The sequence below is a fragment of the Clarias gariepinus genome, chromosome 17 (genome assembly GCF_024256425.1).
Source record: "Clarias gariepinus isolate MV-2021 ecotype Netherlands chromosome 17, CGAR_prim_01v2, whole genome shotgun sequence".
Taxonomy (NCBI): Eukaryota; Metazoa; Chordata; class Actinopteri; order Siluriformes; family Clariidae; genus Clarias; species Clarias gariepinus.
Genome location: NC_071116.1, coordinates 14455254 through 14477352, shown reverse-complemented (window position 1 = coordinate 14477352; position 22099 = coordinate 14455254). Strand labels below are relative to the sequence as shown.

The following is a 22099-nucleotide window of genomic DNA, read 5'->3' as shown; positions in this document are numbered from 1 at the left end:
AGACCATAATGTAAACATCGAAGTTTAACACAACTGTCACAAATAGTCTGTTTTTTTGGTGTGAGCACATATGAACCATTTGTACAAATATAGCAGTATCCTAATGCATCTGGCCATCAAAACTGAGATGGCCAATTGGATACAACTTGAAAAGGACCATGCTAGCGTTGCTAGAGGGAAGGTAAAGGGTAATTAGTCTGCTTGGCCTTAGAAGGTAAATCACAGAAAACATATGTATTCTGTGGGGATGGAATCCTGCAAATAGGCATTATGCAAATAATTCACCGCATGAAGTACATGTGGCTGCTTTGGTATAAAAATCAGTTCAGCCCGATCACAATAAGGATTGGATGGAAACCTTCTTCTGAACAATTGAGTAGCAACAGAACAAATTTCCTTGGTCATGTGGCAACCTTACCGAGGTCTGATGTGTGAGCCGGCAGTGGAAACCCTTGCAGTGTGACAAAACCAGTGCTGTGTGATAGTGTATTTGGTGTCACAGTTATAGAAACTATGGGTTTGTTAACAGGTTCATTTGAAAAAGCAAAGACTTCAGCCGCTTCCAGATCATCTACACCTAGAACTTAAGTTTGATTGCTTTTCTGATTTTGTTAGACAATAACGACTAGCAAGAGAGTCAACTCAACCCTGCTAGATCCACTTAGCCTGCTAGTCAGTAGATTGCAGAAAGTGTGGAGGAAACTTTAAGAAGGAAAAAACACACAGAGAGAACATGACACAGGGCGAAGAGAATGACTAGTAAAGTAGATAGTAGACCATAGGAGTCCATCACCGACCTTGTTATGGCATACCTGTAGCTCAGAACATAGTCCAACTGTTATGCACTTCAATTTATACTGTGTACATATATGTGACCACTATGTGATCATAAATGTGGTGCTGCAGGACAACACTGAAACAATCATTCCACCCCCTTTTTTTTTATATCCTAAGTGATAAAGTATATCTGCATAGTCTGGTTCAAATTCATATACATTTTTGTAAATGGTTGAAGATTCAATCATCAAAAAAAGCATATCTTATGGAAATGAACCAATCATAACTACATTTACATTTAGGCATTTGGCAGACGCTCTTATCCAGAGCGACTTACATTTTTTGTCATTACACATCTGAGCAGTTGAGGGTTAAGGGCCTGGCTCAAGGGTCCGGCTCAAGGGCCCAACAGGTTGGAACCGTTTGGTTGTGGAGTTTGAACCTGGGATCTTCCGAACCGTCGTCCAATGCCTTAACCACTGAGCTACCCCTGGCCCATAACTAATGGAATGGCCAAAGTTGTGATATTTAAATTTAATCAACCTTTACTAAAACTTTAAGCAAAAATTTCTTGCTCTTTTGGCAGATAACTTTATCAAGTTTTATTAATTTATTTTATAAAAGAAGCAAAATTCTCTGCCAATTAACTGAGTAACATATGATTAGAAATAAGCTAAATTATTTGGTTTAGTGTAAAACTTCTTTTAAGAAATTAGTGATAGGTTTGGCAAGATGCAAGAATATTTCACTTTCTATGATGTCATTTTTTTTGCAGTGTATTCTGCCAACAAAAACATCCTGTCATTCTTTTTAACAGCCATAAAGGTAAGTTTTCACCAGAAATTAAAGTTTAAAATACATTAGGCTGGCCTTTTTTTTAATTAGTGATTTCTGCCTGAACAGCAACAATTTCTGAGATTTTTAATGTGGGTTTATTTGCTTGGCACAAGTACAGTGGTGACCAATAGCCTGGGTCATCATCAGATCTAAACCCAAAAGAAATATAGAGTCTTATAGATCTGTATATATGTTTATGTTTATATTGCACTGCTAACTTGCATTTCTGGTTAGATGCTAACTGCATTTCGTTGCCTTGTACGTATGTGCAATGACAATAAAATTGAATCAAATCAAATCAAAACTGTTGCACAATGTTAAAGAATTTAGTAGCAGTAAAAAAAAACTTCTGTACATGATCCCCAGGAAGCAATCAAGCAGGCATGAATTGAGCGAGTACTGCAGATGTCTTTTTGACTCTATGCCCAGACAGATGCAGCAGGTTTTGAAGAATAAGGGGTTTCATACCAAATACTGATTGTTGTGTAGCAATTTCATTGCATAAAATAAATTCATATTGTTATGACTGTCATCATTTTGAACAATTGAGAACATTAAATTTCACTTGCGTCTCAATACCTTTGGCCAACGTAGAAAGTAAACAAAAAGATTAAATCTGGCAAGTGTTCATGCTTCACCTGTATTATTTATAGTTACGACCCACCACATCCATGGTATCACTTAATACCATATTTAATTATAAGCAAGTTAAATTATCATCTTACTAGGTTTAAATGAACCAAATAGAACATAATGAATTCTTTAAGATATTTATAAACATATGACTATTTTAGGCAAAAATGTTCTTGTTTAATTGGCAGATCACTTGACTAATTTTAAGCACAAGTTTTTATGAAGAATAAAATAACCCAACAGAATAGGAAAATATTAAACAACTGTAGGAAGATGTTTATTGTCATCTTATAATAAGAAATAGTAAATAAATTTGACCTGATTCAAGGTTTTTTCACTTGCTAAGGTGCAAGGTGGAAACAAGAAGGGGGATAATGTCACTTGGAAAGCAATCTACGTGTGTAGAAGTACAGGGTTATCAGCAAATAAGCAGCAATCCGACTCCTGAAAGGAAGAACTGTCTGGAAGCCTCTTCTGTCGTGCCATTGTAACACTCCTGATTACAACGCGCTCATGACAAAGAAACACAAAAGGACTGAAAGAGAGAGAACTCCTCAGAGGAGGGATAGCTTTCACTGCCGAGAGCACATCATGTGTGGGAGAATCCAGATCACAGGCTGCAGAACCCGAAGGGTCACTTACACAGTGACAGGAGAGGGTGATGTGGGTGAGGGTCAGGGAACACACGGCCACCATCAGAGAGATCAGAGCGAGGGACACACACTCAAACAAAAGCAGGATTTGGCTAACCAGATCCTTACTCTTACACTGCTAAAACTGCTTTTAGTCTTTCACTCCTTATTAATAAGCCTAGATAAAGTTGTCAAAAAGCAAGCCTCTGATCTGACAGGACAGAAGGTGGTTATGACCGAGGTATAGATAATGCGTCAGTATAGACAAACAGAACATACATTTATTTATCAAAAGTCCTAAATTCTAATAATCTCTCTAACTAAAGCAATTTGTAAAATGTTATCTGAAAAACTTCAGGGTTACTATCTGAAACTTCTGGCATGATCTGGCATGATCTGAAATTGCACATCTAACAAACAAAAAAAAACATGCTGGTATCAATGCACATCTTTAAAAGTGGGTTTTCATCAATAAACAAAAGCAAATTAGTATCGATCAGTGGCAGGCATAAGCGTGATGATCGATAGAAGGGCTCTAATCTGTAAATGTGATTAATTGAATAATCCTGTTTTCTGTAGAGTCCCACGCATTATCGTTTTCAAGCAGGAGCTCAGAGCCAATCAATTAGAATTTTTGACCGATAACCTAAGATCTCTTGCACACTCTCTCTCTCTTTTACTATTGGCGCCAGAAACCGTTAGCATGCAGAATTTTTACAGCAAAATATGAATGTTTTTTAATCAAAGCCATTTGAATCGATTGAAAAATCAAGTCAAGTCCACTGGCATTCATTACTACAACAATCAACTAATATACGTTATAATTAAATAATATAATATATTCAATTTGAATTGCTGTTGAATTGTTTTGTATAATGTTAGGTGATGCCATGATGAGAGGGTGTACTCCCAGCATTTTCCCAGCCTAACCCTCTGCTCCACTCCCTACACTGCTCACCAGCGGTGCAAACTCTTGGACCATCTGGCACTGAGAGAGGAATAAGAATATGAAATAAGGACCCATAGCATCTGCTTACAATTTAAGATAATTGGTCATAGAGTCTGCAAGGTCAATTGGACCACTTTTGCTTTATGTACAAACCTGCTGCGTTAGTAACTGTGAACCCTTTCCTTTCTACCCCCTCCTACTCTTTAGTGTTTTTCACAGGAAACGGAGTCTAATTCCGCACAGTGTCCGTTTGGATTTCGGATTCGCTGTTAAAACAAGCACTGATTGCGGCAACAGCAGTGCCTCAGTCTGCTGTGTGCATGTGTTTGGGGCATATGCGTGTTAATTACTCGTGGATATGAAGAGAAGGTGTTTGACTGACCTACTTAGGCATTTTCTTCTAAAATAAATTCCGCCAATAGGGTAATATTGCATGAGTAGCTCACGTAAAGTACAGTTTAAAAGCCAGGAATATAAAACAGTTTCAGAGGAAATTAAACATCATGTCCTTGCATGTAATTATAATACTTTAGGAAAAGTATACTTTAAAATGACCTTCTGTGTGACCTCTGTAGCTTTGGGTGAACCAAAATAATTTTCCTCACTTCAAGGGAAAGAGTCAAGGTGGCAGGACTTAAGGTACAGCTTTGGGCATGAAAATCTAACAGCAGAAAAATAATCTTTAAATCATGCATAGGACTGTCTAGCGTCTGCAAATTACTTGTATGAGCATGATGTGTGACTGCTCCATTGTGCTTAACCACTGCACATCTCACACACTCAACTGTCATGAGCAGCTGTGCAGGTCAGTGTTTTATATAAGACTTTGATTCACTGACAGCAGACAATATTGTAAATATATCATTTTACAAAACACATCCATCCAGATACACAATATGAATGTCATACTTGCTAATACCTGACTAAAGTGATCAACTATGTTCCTGACAAACAAGCCATGGGAAATAGTTAATGTTAATAACAGAAACTCAGCTGGAGCTAAATCAGATAGACTGAAAATTTAAAAAAGGCATTAACATAGGTGTTAATAAGAGCAGGCAGCAGCAGTGTTGTGCACACAACTGGGAGATGGCCTTGCCCCATGGTCCATGGGGGCACTGGGATTCTGGCCCAGTTGTGACCTTGTGAGAACACTGGCCTGTCTCTCCTTCTACCTATTATTAGGCTGTTCTGGTCAAACAAAGCACTAATACTCTGGCCAAACATACTGCTCCCCCTCTACCTCTCTCCTTTTCTGTCCTGTCCTCGCACACACAAATACACCCTGTACCATCGTACCCCCACAATCACAAAGCTTCGCTCCTTTTCAGATCAGGCAATATAAGAGAGTGTTCTCCCACAGTACACAGCTCACCCAGCACTATGATCACAACCAAAACCCAGTACTGCCTTATTACTCTGCCAGCTATAGCCCTCTTTATCCTCTGTGAAAGAGGGAGAGGGGGGTATTAAACTCCATGATTAAACCCTATAAAAATTTATATAATGCTTTAGATCTATAAAAAAAATGGTGATAAATAAAAAAAAAAGAACATAAAAAAATATCAGTATCAGAAGTTGGACATAAGTTTAGATTTTTTCTTTTACATTCCAGAACAATATTAATTTTTTTTTTTTCAAAGCTTGAAGTTCACTAGGAGGTACCAGCCTCAAAAATCACCAAAAACAGTACCTCAGATTAGAGCCGTTATAAAGGCTTTACAGAGCCTAAGTAGCAGATACATATCAATATTAACTGTTCAAAGGGGATTATTTCATATTATGTTTTATATATAGATGCCTTCAGCTTTATTTTACAATGTGGAAAGAAATAAAAATCAGGAAAGACTATGGAATTGGAAGATGCAATCCAAACTTTTGACTGATACACCTCCTGTGTAAAACGGATTTCTGTAATATTTCATGTTTAGGTTATAATATGTTGTATAAAACTAATGAAACAACATTGTGACAAAATATGAAAAGTCGAAAATGATTATGACTGACAATGGCAACTCATTACGGCTTTATGCTGATAATGTAATGGTGATGTTGGGGAATTGTGTGGAATGAATGAAACATGTAAGGGATAGCACATGTAAATATAAGGAAGTAATTTTATCTGTTTTTTTTTTTTTTAAGTGTGACCTGAAAATTAAGTAAACTTTTCATAATAAAAGTTTTGGATAATTCCAAAGTATTCCAAGTTCTAAAACAAGCAAACAGAAATTTGCCTTTTTGCGCCACACAAATCAGGCAAACAGCTTTTTTTGAGCCTTCACTCCATTTTGATTATTGATCCTTTTTGGAGCTGCTCCGGAAGCACTATGTATAACATACAATCTTCCAACCGCTTTTAAGCAAACCAACCTTACAACAGATGGGGTCCTGGACAAAAGTGCACTCTAAATAGATGTATTAGCCCAAAATTTACAATTTGGTAATACAGAAATACAAAGCTGAAGCAAAAGAAATAAAGAAAATAAAGGAAGAAATAGTGTCAACGCTCAAAACGTTTATATATAGGTGGTAATTGGCCTATGACCTTGCACGGACTTGCTGTTTTACATTGTAAAACACAAAAGAATACGGAGCATGCTAAGGCACTTAGAGGATGTGATCTGGAGAAGACTGTTAATAAAAGAATAATACTATTTAATCAGACTGTAACAGAGGACATCTGGAAATTACTCTCATAATCAAGCAAGAGGGAAATCAAACTGTAGCCATGTTTCTTTTTTCCTCCTCCACCTTGCTTTTTTTTCGTTAGCCTACAACCCTAATGACAACACTGTCACTTCCAATCACTTCAGCTGCGCTCCAGAATCCATTTTTCAAACTTTATGACAGCTCTAATGGCTCCCACCTGCGCCTGTGATCCAGCATGTTGACTGGCGAGTTTGCCGTGTTAAGGGGAGCCGCAGACAAAGAGCTTCATTAGGCGCAGCCGGCCCTACTGCAGTGAGCTCACTCATGCATTAAATCAGTTTCAGCTCAAATCTTCAATTGACGCCCCCCTACCTCTAAATGTGGGGAGATAGACGCCTTCCCCATCAGCCTCATCAGTGCTACCACAGCAGCCACCATTGGCAATGCCACCATCGAGGGTTTCTAACACCAGGTGTTTAGGTATGAAAACGTAAAGTGGAATATTAACTCTAGGTATGAGAATGTATCATGGACTAGGTAATGTGTATCACATTTTTTTTTTAAGTAAAAAGACTTTCCATGTCATAAAAAGTAAATCTGGGACTGGAGCAGTTTAACCACAGTGTTGGACGACAGTCTGAGTTTTCCACTGTATAACTTAATTACTGGTTTTTAATATGTATAACTCTCTGTATAACTTAATAACTACCTTAAAAAAAAAAAAAAAAGAAACATTAATTTGTGCGACTTATTAACTTCTCACACTTGGATCCTAACAGGACAAGAGCCTAATAAGAGTGATAAACAATTTAGCATATACTGTAAATTCTTTTAGTAAAATAATGCCATTTATTACATTTCTCAATGCATACGTATTAATGAAAACTACTAAAATATAGTAGGATGTCCAAATATTATAGAATGTGCAAATAGTTTCCTGATTAACCAGAGAAGTATAAACGATTTTGATGTTCCTTTGCTCTTACAGAATATGGTTTCAGAATGGTACAGAATAAGTTTCTACAAGAAGGAAATATATTCAGTTAAAAAAAAGGCTCAATGACAAAAAATTTTAAAAAGTCATAACCATAGAAATTGTTGTATATTCATTTGTTTATCTTCAGCAGCAACTGAAGCATGGCACATTGGGTGTGAGTCGACTGCAAAGCACCAAGCATACAGCAATTGCTCCATTTATGCACCAAACTCATTTACACTAAGGCCCCCATTTAAAGTAGCCAATTCACCCTCTGGCATGGTTTTGGGAGGTCGGAAGAAACCAGTGAGCCTAGGGGAAACCCCACATGGGTACAGGGAGGAGCTACTCAGCAGCAATTTCCTTTGACACGATTAAAATCATTTGCTGGATGATGTACATACCCCTCTAGCAGGTCCATGGTGGTGGGGGTGACATCAGCGTAGAGCAGTGTGTGTCCCAGCCGCTGGCTCTGCAGATGCTGCCTGTACGTCTCCATGTTGAAATGCTCAGACAGGACTTCTGGGGCTTCGGTATGCAGTGCTAGCTCTCCTTTGCCTAATTCGGCCAGCTCCCCTTGACCCCATATCACCCTCAGTCTGGTCTTCTGAGAGCGAACAGTGCCCCTGCCATCCACATGTGCTCTCAGCCAGCGCACAAATTCATTCTTTAGCTTCTATACAAAAAACAAAAAATGTTAACATCAGAAATGTATTGCATGAATTTCTGTTATTACATTTATTTAAAGTTAGGCCTGTTTACATTCCTACTAAATGCTGTTGAGTTGCAAAGCCACTGTAAGTGCTCACTCAAAACCATTGTGACACTGGTGGATTATGACTGTAAAAGTGCGAAATTGTTTCATTACCAAGTGATTAATAAAATAACGTTACAGCACAGGACTATCAGCTCTGATGTATAATTGTATTTAACTGCTTTGTGCATTTTGCTGTCTGTTGCTTCAGAATTCAAATGATCAACACTAACCTGCTGTACAAATCATCAGGAGTTCTTTAATTAAATAATCAACACACATGGATAACCAATTAGCGACCACATTGGATTCATTATAAGGTTTCCCTCTGAGCAGTCTAATTTGCTTGTTGCTACTCTGATCAAACTCAATTAATCAGTATGGCCACACACTTCAGCTGCTTCAGTGGATCTTTCCCAAGACAGATTCTCTCATATTATTGAAGAATGCATAAGATAAACACTGGCTCATTCAAAAAGAATGTTTTCTTAGTCAAGAAAGGAACTTCACTGAAACCCTTTGGTAAGCACGTGATCAACTGTGATAAAGGTTTCTGTATTGTAGACAGGGAAACGGTAATGTATTTTGTTAAGCATGCTGTAGTATAACACCATAGAATTGAACTTTGTGTGAAAATGGACAGACTAACCAAAACTGGTCAGCTGAAGATGGGGGAAAAAAAAACATTATTTAAAACTGTAGTTTTGGCGAGACTGTATAGCTTGAGATTTCTGCTCTTGAACGACAGACCTGTTTTTTCTGAGATGCTTCTTTGTTCATTACTATGGTAAAGAATATTTACTTAAGATGCTGTAAACGCCCAGTCTGCTCAAAACCCATTCCTCCTTGACCTTTTATAAAGAAGAAACTCCATCAAAAGAACTGACACTTCTTTTTGTTTTTACACCATTCTGTCTGCATTGACAACCACACCATGGCCAAAGATTTAAATTGTTCCAGATTTTAATGTTTAATATGAATATTAGATACATATTTTGACCTGTATCTGCATAATGTTATGCACTGAGATGCTGCCACATGATTGGCTGATAAGTAGGTTCAAGGGTGTTTCTACTAAAGTTGACTGTGTGTGGTTTAGTTTTATACTTACTTACTTTTATACTTGTCTTTAAGTTTTTAACTTAAAGACAAAGTCATTCTGGTAGCCCAGTCCGATTGGGATAGAAAGGTTTCATCACAGGATAAAGGTTTTCCCTTACATCCATGTATGTATGTTTGGTAATGTTTTATGTTGCCATTCTGTCTACACAGTCATGAAACTTTTGCTTATGCAATTATATTCACCAGAAATAACCCAAACAGCTGGCATCATGCAGTGGTACCTCTATTAAAGGACATACTTTTAATCTGAGAGTAAGTGTGTGTACTTGCCACCGCTAACATGCAGAGAGGACCTAACCGCATAATAAACTAATCTCAGACACAACAGAACTAAACATCTCAACATAAATCATATTATGGGAATTAGTCAAACTTAATGGTTTGCTAGACTTGTTCCTTTCAAGGCATCTTCTTGAAAGTAAGCCCAGCTAGTGGACATCTGGTGCTAAATTCTGAGAAGAGATAATGCTATAATTAGTGGGTTTAGCAATGAGAGAGCACGTTGATGTTTAATCAATTAGAATGGCTTATCGGCACGTCTTGATTGTGTTGACTGTAAGAAGGTGGGGATAACGGGGTCCCAGTGGGCCTGTTAATACAGACGCTAAAGGGGTTCCAGCACTGCACTAAATGTGGTTCTTCTTTGACAGATATAACAGAACAACAAGGGGACTCTGAATCTGGATAATCCCCTCCCCCAGACAAACCTCCATCGAAATGGACCACTAATAGAGAGAGAACAAAGAGCTGGACTGGGTAGCATTTTAATAGGGATGGAAATCATCAGGGACCACCTGATACCATATCATGATACATAGGTGCTGATTTGATTTGTATTGCCATTTTATAAGTATCACAATTTTATAAATACCCACATAATTTTTTTTTAAGCAAGCTTCACAAATATTTTTTTCTACCACACAGTCTGCCAATTTCTGAATATTATAAAGCAGACCACATTATAGAGGGACGACACCATTTTACCTACAAATGCAACCTCATATAATATATATATTGGAGTCAGTTTATTAATGCGCAAATTGCCACACAACAAAATCACTATACATTGCAGAATTGATTTTTCCAGCATCTCAACATTTAAATTATATTAACTATTTAATAAGTGACATGTAGACTGGGTGGTCCTGTTTAGTTCTTATATCTTCAGTTGAATACTGCGGCATTAAGACTACGTAGATGATTGAGAGTGTGAAGGCAGGGTAATAGAAAGTGAGATGTTGGACAGACACTGAGAAGAAAAAGTAAAACAAGACATAAGTATGTGTTAGGAAGAAAAAAAGGTAATCAGAGCATGTGAGTGGTAGGAAAGGTTCAACACTATCTGCACTGGTGTGTGTGTGCGTGTGTGTGTGTGCGTGTGTGTGTGTGTGTGTGTGCGCTTGTTACTGGTGTCCCCCTGTGTGAGCTGTGAAAGGCAACGCCCACTAACAGTTTTCGCACCAGAGCAAGGTGCACAGAGTGTGCTCTATTCCTCCTCCAATGAGCAACAGCTCCCGTCTGGAAGCAATCGCCTTTTCATCAGAAGCCTGCTTGTTGTAACGGAGTGGTTGGGACAGGGGTCAAATGTCATACTCGAACCCAAACAAACCCTATTAAAAACTAAAATAAGAATGTGTTGTGTTCGAAGAAATTATATTCTGAGAGGCCGGCTGAGGCCAAGTGGATGAATAAATGACTAACTTGTCAGGAATCACTCAAACATCACATTGTAAATGATCGCCAAGCAGACCACAAAAAAACCGAACAGAGCTCTGATGTCCAAGGTTCAGTTAAGGCTCCAGAGTGTCCAAGGTTCAGCAGACTAAAGCAGCGTTCAGCAGCAGATTTCCAAATTAAATGTGTAAAAATACGACATCATGATTTGGTTTTGAGAAGGCCAAAAGTATGGTCGTAAGTATAATGTCATTAATCATTAAAATTACATAATTTTAAAGAAATTACGGAAAGATGGAATTTGTCCCTCAAGATAAAAAAATTAAACTCCTTAGCTGTTTGAAATTCAGTTACTATTCTTGCTCAGGAACCGGGCCAGGCTAAAAACAGCGCAGAACGTCACTGACATTCTGATTAATGTCTCTAGCTGGAGAATTTTATGACCACAAAAATCAGCCAACATTTTTTCTTTATTTAAAAAAAAAAAAAACATATATTTTATCAAATAAGTGGCATTTCAACATTTTTAAAGAAGAACGCCATTCCAATGAGAGAAGCCTGGTTTACGTTAAAATTTTTACAAATATTTATCATAATGTGATAAACTTGAGAAAATGACTTAAATTTGGCAGAGAAGTGCTGCAAGAGTGGTGTCGCTGTGCAAGAAGTTTCATGGAACCATGCTGCCACATAGTGGTCAACTCTAAGCATTTCAAACTGCATTTGTCTAAAAGAGATGTTGCTTATTTGTATGTTTAAAACCTGTTTGAGTTTTAAACTTTTAAACTACTGCCAGACTTTAGGCTTTCAGCAGTTAATGAGTGTTTCAACTGATTACAATACACACTCTTTTACTTTTATTTTTTCTCTGCATAAATGTACTGTAGGTGACTGCCACAGCTTACATACATTGGACATTTTTTTATATAAAGGAAACTAAGTAGGAAAACCCCCTTAATGCCAATTTTAGTGATGGCAGAGAAAGCAAACAAACAGCTCAGGACATCCTATTTGTTTTGTAAATCCGTCTACTTAATTTGGGTGTTTGTTTTGTCATTTATGTCTTGATAAAATGTGTAGCATATCTACTTTTCTACAGTGTTGTAAATACTTATTACTCATAAGTGGTTTTGTAGTATTACAATTTTTTAAAAACGTTTATAATTTCTTGGGGCAAAGAAGTTGTACCAAAAATAACTTTGGTAGGGTTTCACGGCAACAGTGCTGAGTACATATGCAATGTGCACCTTTCATACTTTGATTTGTAAATCATTTTTTAACTATATAATTTTATTAGTTATATGTGTCTTTTATTTTTATTAGTCATTATAGGTGTCTGTGTGTATATATATATATATATATATATATATATATATATATATATATATATACACTCAGCAAAAAAAGAAACGTCCCTTTTTCAGGAAAAATCCAAATAACTTGTCAGATCTTCATTGTAAAGGGTTTAAACAATGTTTTCCATGCATGTTCAATTAACCATAATCAATTAATTAACATGCACCTGTGGAATGGTCGTTAAGACCTAAACAGCTTACAGAAACTAGGCATTTAAGGTCAGAGTTCTAAAAACGCAGGACACTAAAGAGACTTGTCTACTGACTATAAAAAACACCCAAAGAAAGATGCCCAGGGTCCCTGCTCATCTGCGTGAACGTGCATTAGGCATGCTGCAGGGAGGCATGAGGACTGCTGATGTGGCTAGGGCAATAAATCGCCATGTCGCACTGTAAGACGCCTAAGACAGCGCTACAGGGAGACAGGAAGGACAGCTGATCATCCTCGCAGTGGAAGACCAGGTGTAACAACACCTGCACAGGATCGGTACATCCGAATATCACACCTGCGTGACAGGTACAGGATGGCCACGACAACTGCCCGAGTCACACCAGGAACACACAATCCCTCTATTAGTGCAAAGATTACCTAACTGAGATTACACCATTAAGTCGCTTAATTTAGCTAATGCTCTAGCTACAGTGCTGGTTGTGGAACACTGCAGGCACAGAAGGAATGCAGTTATTAAGCTGCATATTTCTTATTTGTGGACAGCTGTCAGCCTATCAGTGATGCAGCAATGCTGTTGTGTACAACATCCACTATTATTGTCAATTCAGTGTTCAGTTCTGTTCTTAAAATAAACAACCGCCTGAATAATAGCTGGTCAGCTGTGTTGCCATGTTTCCACTGATGGATGAGGGTAAAATGTGAAGCTCAGTACAACACTACATGCATCTGCTGTGGACTGTGCATAATTAGCTGCACATGGCCACAATGTAAAAAAAAAAAAAAAAAAAAAAACTTTTATGTGGACAAACCACTTTAAGATTGGTCTTTTCATGTTTTTTAGAGTACAATGTTTTATTTTTGTTTTTTTTATTATTATTATTATTCTACCTGGTCCTCTATGCCTGAATAATCACCACAACACTATAATGTACTAACTCATTCTTTCATCCAAAGATCCTAACCCTACCCTCTTTGGTTTCCTAATAATAATCAATAAAATAAAAAAAACATAGAATAATTGTTTCTTTAGTACCCAGTTTAAAAATGCCTTTTAAAAACATACAAAACAAATGTTAAACGGGAATATTTAACCATACATTCATTAACATTTTGAGATAAAAATAAAATTAAAAAATTAACTATGAAAAATAATCCAATAACAAGCAATAATTAAGACTTTAATACCGTACTGTGCAAAAGGAGCACAAATGGGGCATAAAAGAAGAATTCTTTCATGTATCCTACATAAAAGAAACTTCAATAAAGAGCACTAAAGGGTATTTATTAAAAATAATCAGTGCAGTTTTATGAACAGAAAAGAGCTGGGAGGTTTATTGACTAAGCGAGTGAATAGAGAATACGAGTTCTTCAGGTAACTGTATCATACTTGGTCCTTTCTATTTTCATGCAAAAAACACAAGAGCCTACAATTGGGGTTTTTGTTACAATCTGAAAACTGGGTTGTCATGTTGCTTTCTTTACAGGCATGCAAATATTTGTCCGTAATGTTAGTTATTCATTTTAATTTAAAAATAATGAATGGTTTTGTAGATAATAGTGCAGACATTAATAAACACAAATAACAGCATTTGTACTAAAGATAATATGATGCCTAAGACTTTTGCACAGTACTGAATTTTAATTTCATGCACACTATACTTTCTTGAGCATAAGTATGATCAGATACCAGATAATACTTAGTCATGCTCTGTACATGAATCCAATAGTTCTGGGACACCTTGAACCGTATCCTTTATGACCATTTTGTGTGCACTGAAGGGTCAAGTCAAACAAGTTGTCACAGAACTATTCTAACTTAAAGTGTAAGGCGAATAACCATTTAGCTGAAAAAAAAGGGTATACTGACATAAATAACTGAAATTCTGAAATAATGCAAATTCTCAGTGACTTAATGCCAGTGTTATGCCTACATCTACAGCCGAAATTAAAAGCATAACGCAATGACCACACAGGGGATTAACTTTTTGCATTTTAAGATGAACTGGGAGAAACCTTGATAAAGAGTTAGCGATAACGTTAAAGTGAGGCACCACACGTGGGATCTCTGAGCTGTTAATAATGTAACAAAAAACAGTCAGGTTTTGGCTCTGACCTCTAATGTCTCTGTTTGTTTAGGAGAAGCTGGTGAACTCCAGCACAGTGGCATTAATATGTTTATAGAATGCTGCTTTGTGTGTTCAGGGTGAAGCTTACCGACTGGGTGGAAAGCAGGTAAATAGGGCTGGGTTTAGGCACTTGGTTAAGTTCACAGCTGATACCCAGAGAGGTGAGGATTTCCGTCAGGACCTCATAGCGTTTTGCATTACTCATCTTCAGCTCTGAGAAGCCAGCACTGTCCTGCACCTGTTCAGAGTCTGGGGCTGACTCCAAATGCACCTGGAGAAAAAAGATACATAGATAAAGAAAGCAAAAAAAAGCTAGTTACTATTTGCTAAACCAAAATATTCCTCGTCCATCTTTTTTTTTGTTGTTAGAAGTACTTTCTCTATACCTGACACAGGACAGCTTCTCCACCATCCTCGCCGTGAGTGACTCTGACGATAACCATGTCTTTCTCCTCTCCATTGGCATTCAGCTCTCCCCAAAGCTCCACTTCTCCAGTGCTAGTATCATGCGCTTCACGTACATAAACATTCCCACTTGCTAACACACTTAGCTGTACCTCTGTGCTATCTGATTTAATGAAGCTCAAGCTGCAGATTTGACCTCGTTGCTCCTCCCGTGAATGTAACCTAAGCCCAGCGGGGCACAATGAACAGGACAGACCCAGGACTTTACCACCATGGGCTAGGTATGTTAGGAAGCGCAGCTGCAGCTCAGACGTGAGCACTTCATCTGTGACCAGCACCAAGAGCGTTGTGTTGTCTAGCCATGGCTCTTCAAGTGCCTGCTGCGGCCGCAGGGGGTAGATAGCGTAGCGGTCAGTGTCGATACATTCAGCCAGAAGTGAGTGCACGTGTCTGTATCGCTCCTCACAGCCGCCTGTGTACACAAGGACGTTGGGCGGTTTGCTTTTTGTATTGTCAAGCCTTTTCCAGGCCTCATCTGCTTCGTCCTCAACATCTGTGTCCGAGTAATCATCAGGCAGGTCCGGGATGTTCTCGACTGAGGAATATTTCACTGACTGGATGGTGCTCTTCTCCAGCTCCAGGCACTCGTGGCAGCTGGAGAGGTGCAGGTGGTGACCTTCCATGTGGTGGTGATCACTTTTGTGCTCTGGTTCTGCCTGCTGGTCACACGATGCTTCACATGTGCTCTTCCCGGAATCTGGCAGGATATCTTCAGCCCGCTGTTTACTCGGAGAAGCGGAGGACAAAACAGCGTCCTTTGGAATGCTGCTTATAACTGGGTCAGACTCTTTATCTAGGTCTGATTGCTGCTTATCAAGTAGTTCTTTCAGTGCAGATTCCCTGAGCAACACAGCTGCATATGACACAATAAAAAAGAAGGAAAAAACTATTATCAAGTACACAAGACAGTAAGCTCATAGTAAGTGCAATGGAACAAGAATTAAGCCAAATGCTATCCACAAGCCTTTCAAGATTTCTGAATTGCAGTTTAATATGCTATAAATGCATTTAATTTGAAAGACATATTTTTCAACTAACAAACTATCTTTTCAGGAATGAGGCCATTTTCCATTTGCAGTCGGTCTTCCAGAAAAGCCACGCCCAGAGTGCTGAAGTTATCCAGGCTCGCCTCAGCCACTGCTCTGTATGGCTGTCCTGGGCTGCAGGCCAGAGGAAGGCAATAGTCTGACCACTTCAGTGCCTGCATACAACACAATTAGTCAGTGCGAATCTACACTGCACAAATGCATCAGAAACACAGGTACATTCATTAATATAGAAAAAAAATATGGTTGGTAAATGACTTGTTGTCATGTCATGTAAGTGTCATGTTAGTGACTTTAAAACTTCCCCTCCTCTAAAAAAGCTGAGGCATGACAATGCAAAATGTTGATTTTCTTTATGGATGGGAATCACCAGTCACCAACCAATATAACCTCAATATGAATAATAATTTTTTTCTGATTCTATTACAATTTTAAGACCTTGAAAATTAGAAATAGTTGTGATAACTCAAATGTTTTATATCGCAGCTTTGTTCGACAGCTTCACAACAGAATTAAACCTAAGTAATTAAACGTAGCCCATTCCTTATAGCATTCGTTTTCTCACTTAAAAAGCATTTAAACAATACAAACTAACTTCAAATGCAAGAGCTTAATATTTAACTTAAAATTAAATTTTACAAAAAGATAAGTTTTTACTGAGCAGTACATATCGCTGTCATCTGCCATAATTATTATTTGTAAAGAAATTCAGCAAAGGCTGATCAGTTATGGCTGATCAAGCTAGAAAACAACCAACTCCAGTCACTGGCTGATCGCCCAGTGCATCTCTATTAAAAAGGTAATAAATAATTTAAAGTGCATTATGGAGTCAATGTGGAGATGCATAAATCAACCCACAAAAAAATCATGATTCACAACTGAAACTATTTCGCCCCTCATCTCTAATACAAGATTCAGTTAAGAAATGTTCAAGATGTGTCTCATTATGTAAATAAAGTCATATATAATACAAAAAAAAAAGCACTGACTGCCACTGGACGCGTCAATTTAAAAACAAGTACAGTGGCATCAGACTGGTGCACGTACAGTGAAGCAAAGACATTGGATTTAACTAAAAGGGGATTTTTGTTCTTTGCTGGATGCCAATATGGTGTGTACTTGGATTAACTTCTGCAGTTTTAAATCTGGAAGCCATTTATCAAATTTTTGCCTGATTGTGTACATGATAAAAACTGTTTTTGTTGAGCAAAAACAAACAAAAAAAAGTTTAGCAATTTATTTTACTCCCTGGTATATGCCTAATAATATGTCTAATATGCCGAACCAAACTTAGTATTAAAATCTATTCTGATATGATCTATGTACTGATGGACAGCCATTAAGTCATGCCAGTTTTTAATTTGTCCAGTGATCACGTCTCATACGATTAGGAGAACAGGTACAGCATATTTAAATAAACAGTGGTGTTGTGTTGACAAGGCCTGTATAATGTGATCAAATCATTTAATACGACTTAAAGCTGGTTTAAATAAAGGCACTTTTTGAGAATGTTCACAGCTGTCCCTAGACGGATATCACTAGAAGGCTCTGTATGAGGATTCATGTAAAACCGTGCTAAAAATTTATATGAATAGTATTTTTTACTAAGGCTGCTGCTTCAGTGTTTTAGATATTTTTGTCAGATTTTATGATGATATAACAAATTATAATTACAAGCATTTCATAAGTGTCTGTGGCTTTTACTAAAAATTGCATTAAGTTTATGCAAAGAGTCATGTTGTGCAGTGCAATTTTTCCAAGACCTCTGCAATTTACTCTGTCATGCTGTCAATCAACTTTTGGGCCATATCCTGGCTGATAGCAATCTATTCTTGCATAATCAATGTTTGAAGTTTGTGGGTTTTTGTTTGACCACCCACCTCTTGAGGATTGACCAGTTTTTAACGGAATTAAGTTTGAAATAAAAAAAAATAGATGTTTTGTTCATTTGTTTTCAGATGTTTTCATCACATTTTCTTATGACAGGGTGCTCCATCATGCTGGAAAATGTATTGTTCTTGGATGTTTAGCAGAAGTTGCTCTTGAAGGATGTTTTTGTACCATTCTTTATGCATGACTGTTTTCTTACGCAAAATTGTGAGTGTGAACAATCCTTTGGCTGAGAAGTAACCCCACACATGAATGGTCTCAGGACGCTTTAGAGTTGAGATGAGATGACACAGGATTAAAAAGGGGGCAGCATTGCAGATATTTACTTTTTGAATAACTTTCATGTAATTGTTAATAAAAAACATTTGATACTTACAAAATGCTTGTAATTATACCACAGTAACATGTGAAAAATTTGTATTTGTGTCATTCTTATTTTTATTAATTTTTTGGCCCTGGTTGGATGTTTTTTTGAGTGTGTGAGGATTTAAACACTACCAATATTACATACTTTCTTCCTTGTGTTTGGTGTTGAAGGAGATTGAACAGCTGTCAGTTTTGTTGTGGCTTCTATAATAAAAGCAATGTTCTCCAGTTTTGGGTCAGGGACCAAAGAAGAGCTGAGCAACGAAGTCCACTTGCTCAGGTCATCACACGCCTGTGTACAACAAAACAAGCCAAAAAAAAGAAGAAAAAAAAACATTTATTTTTACAGGAACACAACACACCACTCATTCCACTTTCGTTCACGTTAGTGAATGAAATGTCCTACGTGCTGTCAGTGTGCAGAAGACTGACCTGAGGCTCGGTGATGTAGATGACTTTGTTACCGAGCTGAAGGAGGAGTGTGTGCTCGGGGGAGCTGGGGCTCTGCAGGCTGCTGAAACTCTGCGCGCAGAACGCGAAGCTGCTTCGGTTTGCACGCAGCCTAAAAAGAACACTCCGTATGACCCCCGTGTAGCATTTCTGAAAGCGCACCCACAGGTAGACGTAACATAGCGTTATCAACATGTTTGCCGAATAGACATTGCTGTCATGGAGCCCGTAAGGCTTTACAAACGATTACAAACTTGCCGTCATATTCGCTTCCGCGTTGTCTCAGGTAATGCCCCGCCTCTTCCGGTCTGTCACGCGCTTAGAAACGGGCTCGCGGGTGATTCTTCTTAAGAGCATATATACAGTAGAACTGTTAGGCTACATACATTTAAAAAAAAAAAAAAATGAAAATTGGTTGTACTACATAAATTACTGTAAAAAATTAATTATAAAACCCGCTTCTTTTTGACGTCTTGTCATCCCAAATATTAAAAAAAAAAAAATAGAGAACAGGTTTTCAAATTAAAATTGAATATAACGCGTCAATTTATTGTGTAAATAAACGCAACAAGCCATAACATTATTACCACCCGCTTGATATTGATCAGAATCCAACAGAAAAATGTGTTCTGACACCTTTCTAGTGGAACCAGCTTTAAAACCTTTTCAGAAATTTGAGCTACAGTAGCTCTTTGTTGGATTAGACTACACGGGCAATGCATATAAACACATTTACACACTACGGGCAATTTGGGAACGCCAGTTACCCTAATCTGCATGTCTTTGGACTGTGGGAGGAAACTGGAGGAAGCCCACAAACACTGGGAAAACATGCAAACTCACACACACACACACACACACACACACACAGATCTCTGGTAATATATAAACTTAAACAAGAACCTTTTTTTTTTTTCATTAAAGAGCATGCAGGTCACTTTTAAACATCCTATAAGAGTAAATTTAAACACTTGTATTTATAATTTACAATAATAAATACTAGTAGCGTTGGCTGAAAATGTCATTTCAAGGGAGTTTGATTAGGTTTGGTCATTAAACAATTACTTGTATTGAAGCTCACTCACTCACTTATCTTCTATACCGCTTTATCCTGTATTCAGGGTCGCGGGGACCTGGAGCCTATCCCAGGACACTTAGGCCATGATGCAGGGTACACCCTAGACAGGGTGCCAATCCATCGCAGGGCACACACACATACACACACTACAGGCAATTTGGGAACACCAGTTAACCTAACCTGCATGTCTTTGGACAGTGGGGGGAAACCGGAGTACCCGGAGGAAACCCACCAAGCACTGGGAGAACATGCAAACTCCATGCACACAAAGACAAGGTGCAGGGTGACAGTGCTAACCACTACACCACTGCCTGTATTGAAACTTTGAAATTTAATTATATTTTGGTATATTTAATTTTCAGTTGCTGCCAATTATGTATTGTGAATGTTTAACTGCACCTGCATAAAAACTATAATATAATATAATAATTATTATTACTGTATTTAAAATAATGTTGGCATTAATATTTAAATATATATATTAATGCTTATTCCTTAAATACATTATTTTGCATGAGTTCATTAATATTTCTAAATACTGTATACATTTTGCTTCAGTACATTAATATTGCTACCACCACTAGGAAGCAATATGGGGCTCTTTTTCTTCTGTTGCCATGGTGACTTACTGTATATCATCCGAGACCTAATATTGAGGGCTTTCATCTCTGTTGTAGGTGATTAACTCAGAGTTACCTTTACATATAATTAACTAAACTATATATCACCTCTCCTGAAACAGAAAACTTTCCCCTGCGTTACAGTAAACCATAGACTGTTTCAAGAGTAATCAAATAAAAGTTATTTTATATATATATATATATATATATATATATATATATATATATATATATATATTCCACCTTTAATCATCACATATACATTATTGCACAGTAAAATTCTTTATTCTTTGCATATTTCAGCTTTTGTTAGTAGGCTATGGGTCAGAGCACAGGGTCAGCCATTAAACGGCACTCCTGGACCAGACAGAGGTTAAGGGCCTTGTTAAAGGGCGCAACAGCGCCAACCTGGTGGAGCTGGGCTCAAACCGACATTCATGCACATAATATTGCTAATAGATATAGCACATGATTTTGAGGAGCCCTGGTTTACAAACTGCAGACGTAAGACTAATGCACCTATTGTTTCCAGGCTATTTTAGCTTGCCTCCCTACAGAAGGGGGAGGAGTTATACAGTTTGCTGGCCACAGGAAGGAAAGACTTCCTGTTGCGCTCGTTGGTGCAGTATGTTTCTGAAGACATTGGAAGACCTAAGTCTCCTGAGGAAGTACAGGCGACTTTGACCTTTCTTAGACTGAACATCAGTGTTTTAAGTTCAGCCTAGTTTATCGTTTATGTGGACACCTATATATTTATAGTTTAAAAAAATTTTCACTTTAGTGCCCACGACGTTGATTTGAGCAGTGGTGGTTTTCTGCTTCCTCAAATCCAACACCAATTCTTTTGTCTTTGAAACAAAAAGAACTTTAAAAAGTTGAGTTGCATGTGGTTTTGTCTGCATCGATCAACAAAGTTGTCCACCATACTTCTGTACTCACCATCCTGACCATTCCTGATATCCTGATGTCATCGGAAAACTACTGCAGGTGGAACAGGTATGAACAGACCAGGAGACAAGTCAATGCCCTGAGGGACCCCCGTGATGCCCACTATGGTGTCTGACACGGTATTCAGCATATTCACATACTGTGGTTGATCTGTGAGATATTTGGTTATCCAGGTCACCAGTGGAGTATTCACCTGCATGTCTAGTAGCTTATTGCATAGAGTGTTGAAAGCACTAACAGTGCTGCCTGCCTCCTTAAGATGAGTGTAAGCCCTGTGCTGCAGGAAGATGAGGGCATTCTCCACACTGATATGGGGCTGATAAGTGAACTGCAAGATAGTGCTTCAGGACCAGCTTCTCCAGTGACTTCATGACAGGTCAAGGCCACTGGTCTACATGTTGAGATGTGGGATGTAAGGGGTGTGAGATTTAACTCATTAACCGCACGTAGGTCTACTTTCCTCACCTGGTCAGCCTTTTTCCATGGACTTCTTTAGTCTGAGTATTGATAGTTCCAGTAATCAGTTACCAAAGCAGCAAAGCCTGGCGAAGCTTGTCCTCAATGTCAAACCTTCTATCTC

The 22099-nt window shown here is 38.0% G+C and overlaps 1 protein-coding gene across 2 annotated transcripts in view; it reads right to left on the bottom strand.

Annotated features, from left to right (window-relative positions):
- Window positions 1–19192, bottom strand: part of hlcs (holocarboxylase synthetase (biotin-(proprionyl-CoA-carboxylase (ATP-hydrolysing)) ligase)) — a 28293-nt gene extending 9101 nt beyond the window's left edge. Inside the window, exons 1-7 of one of the 2 annotated variants that reach the window (XM_053476273.1) lie at window positions 19132–19192; window positions 18856–19023; window positions 18569–18715; window positions 16160–16322; window positions 15043–15974; window positions 14745–14927; window positions 7858–8129 (exon numbers count right to left, since the gene is read on the bottom strand). In XM_053476273.1, the coding sequence (XP_053332248.1) occupies window positions 7858–8129; window positions 14745–14927; window positions 15043–15974; window positions 16160–16322; window positions 18569–18715; window positions 18856–19023; window positions 19132–19137 (1871 nt within the window). In that variant the 5' untranslated portion in view covers window positions 19138–19192. Of the gene's footprint in view, window positions 1–7857; window positions 8130–14744; window positions 14928–15042; window positions 15975–16159; window positions 16323–18568; window positions 18716–18855 lie in introns of both variants that reach the window. The other variant, XM_053476272.1, reaches the window with a different exon arrangement.
- Window positions 19193–22099: the final 2907 nt, after the last annotated feature.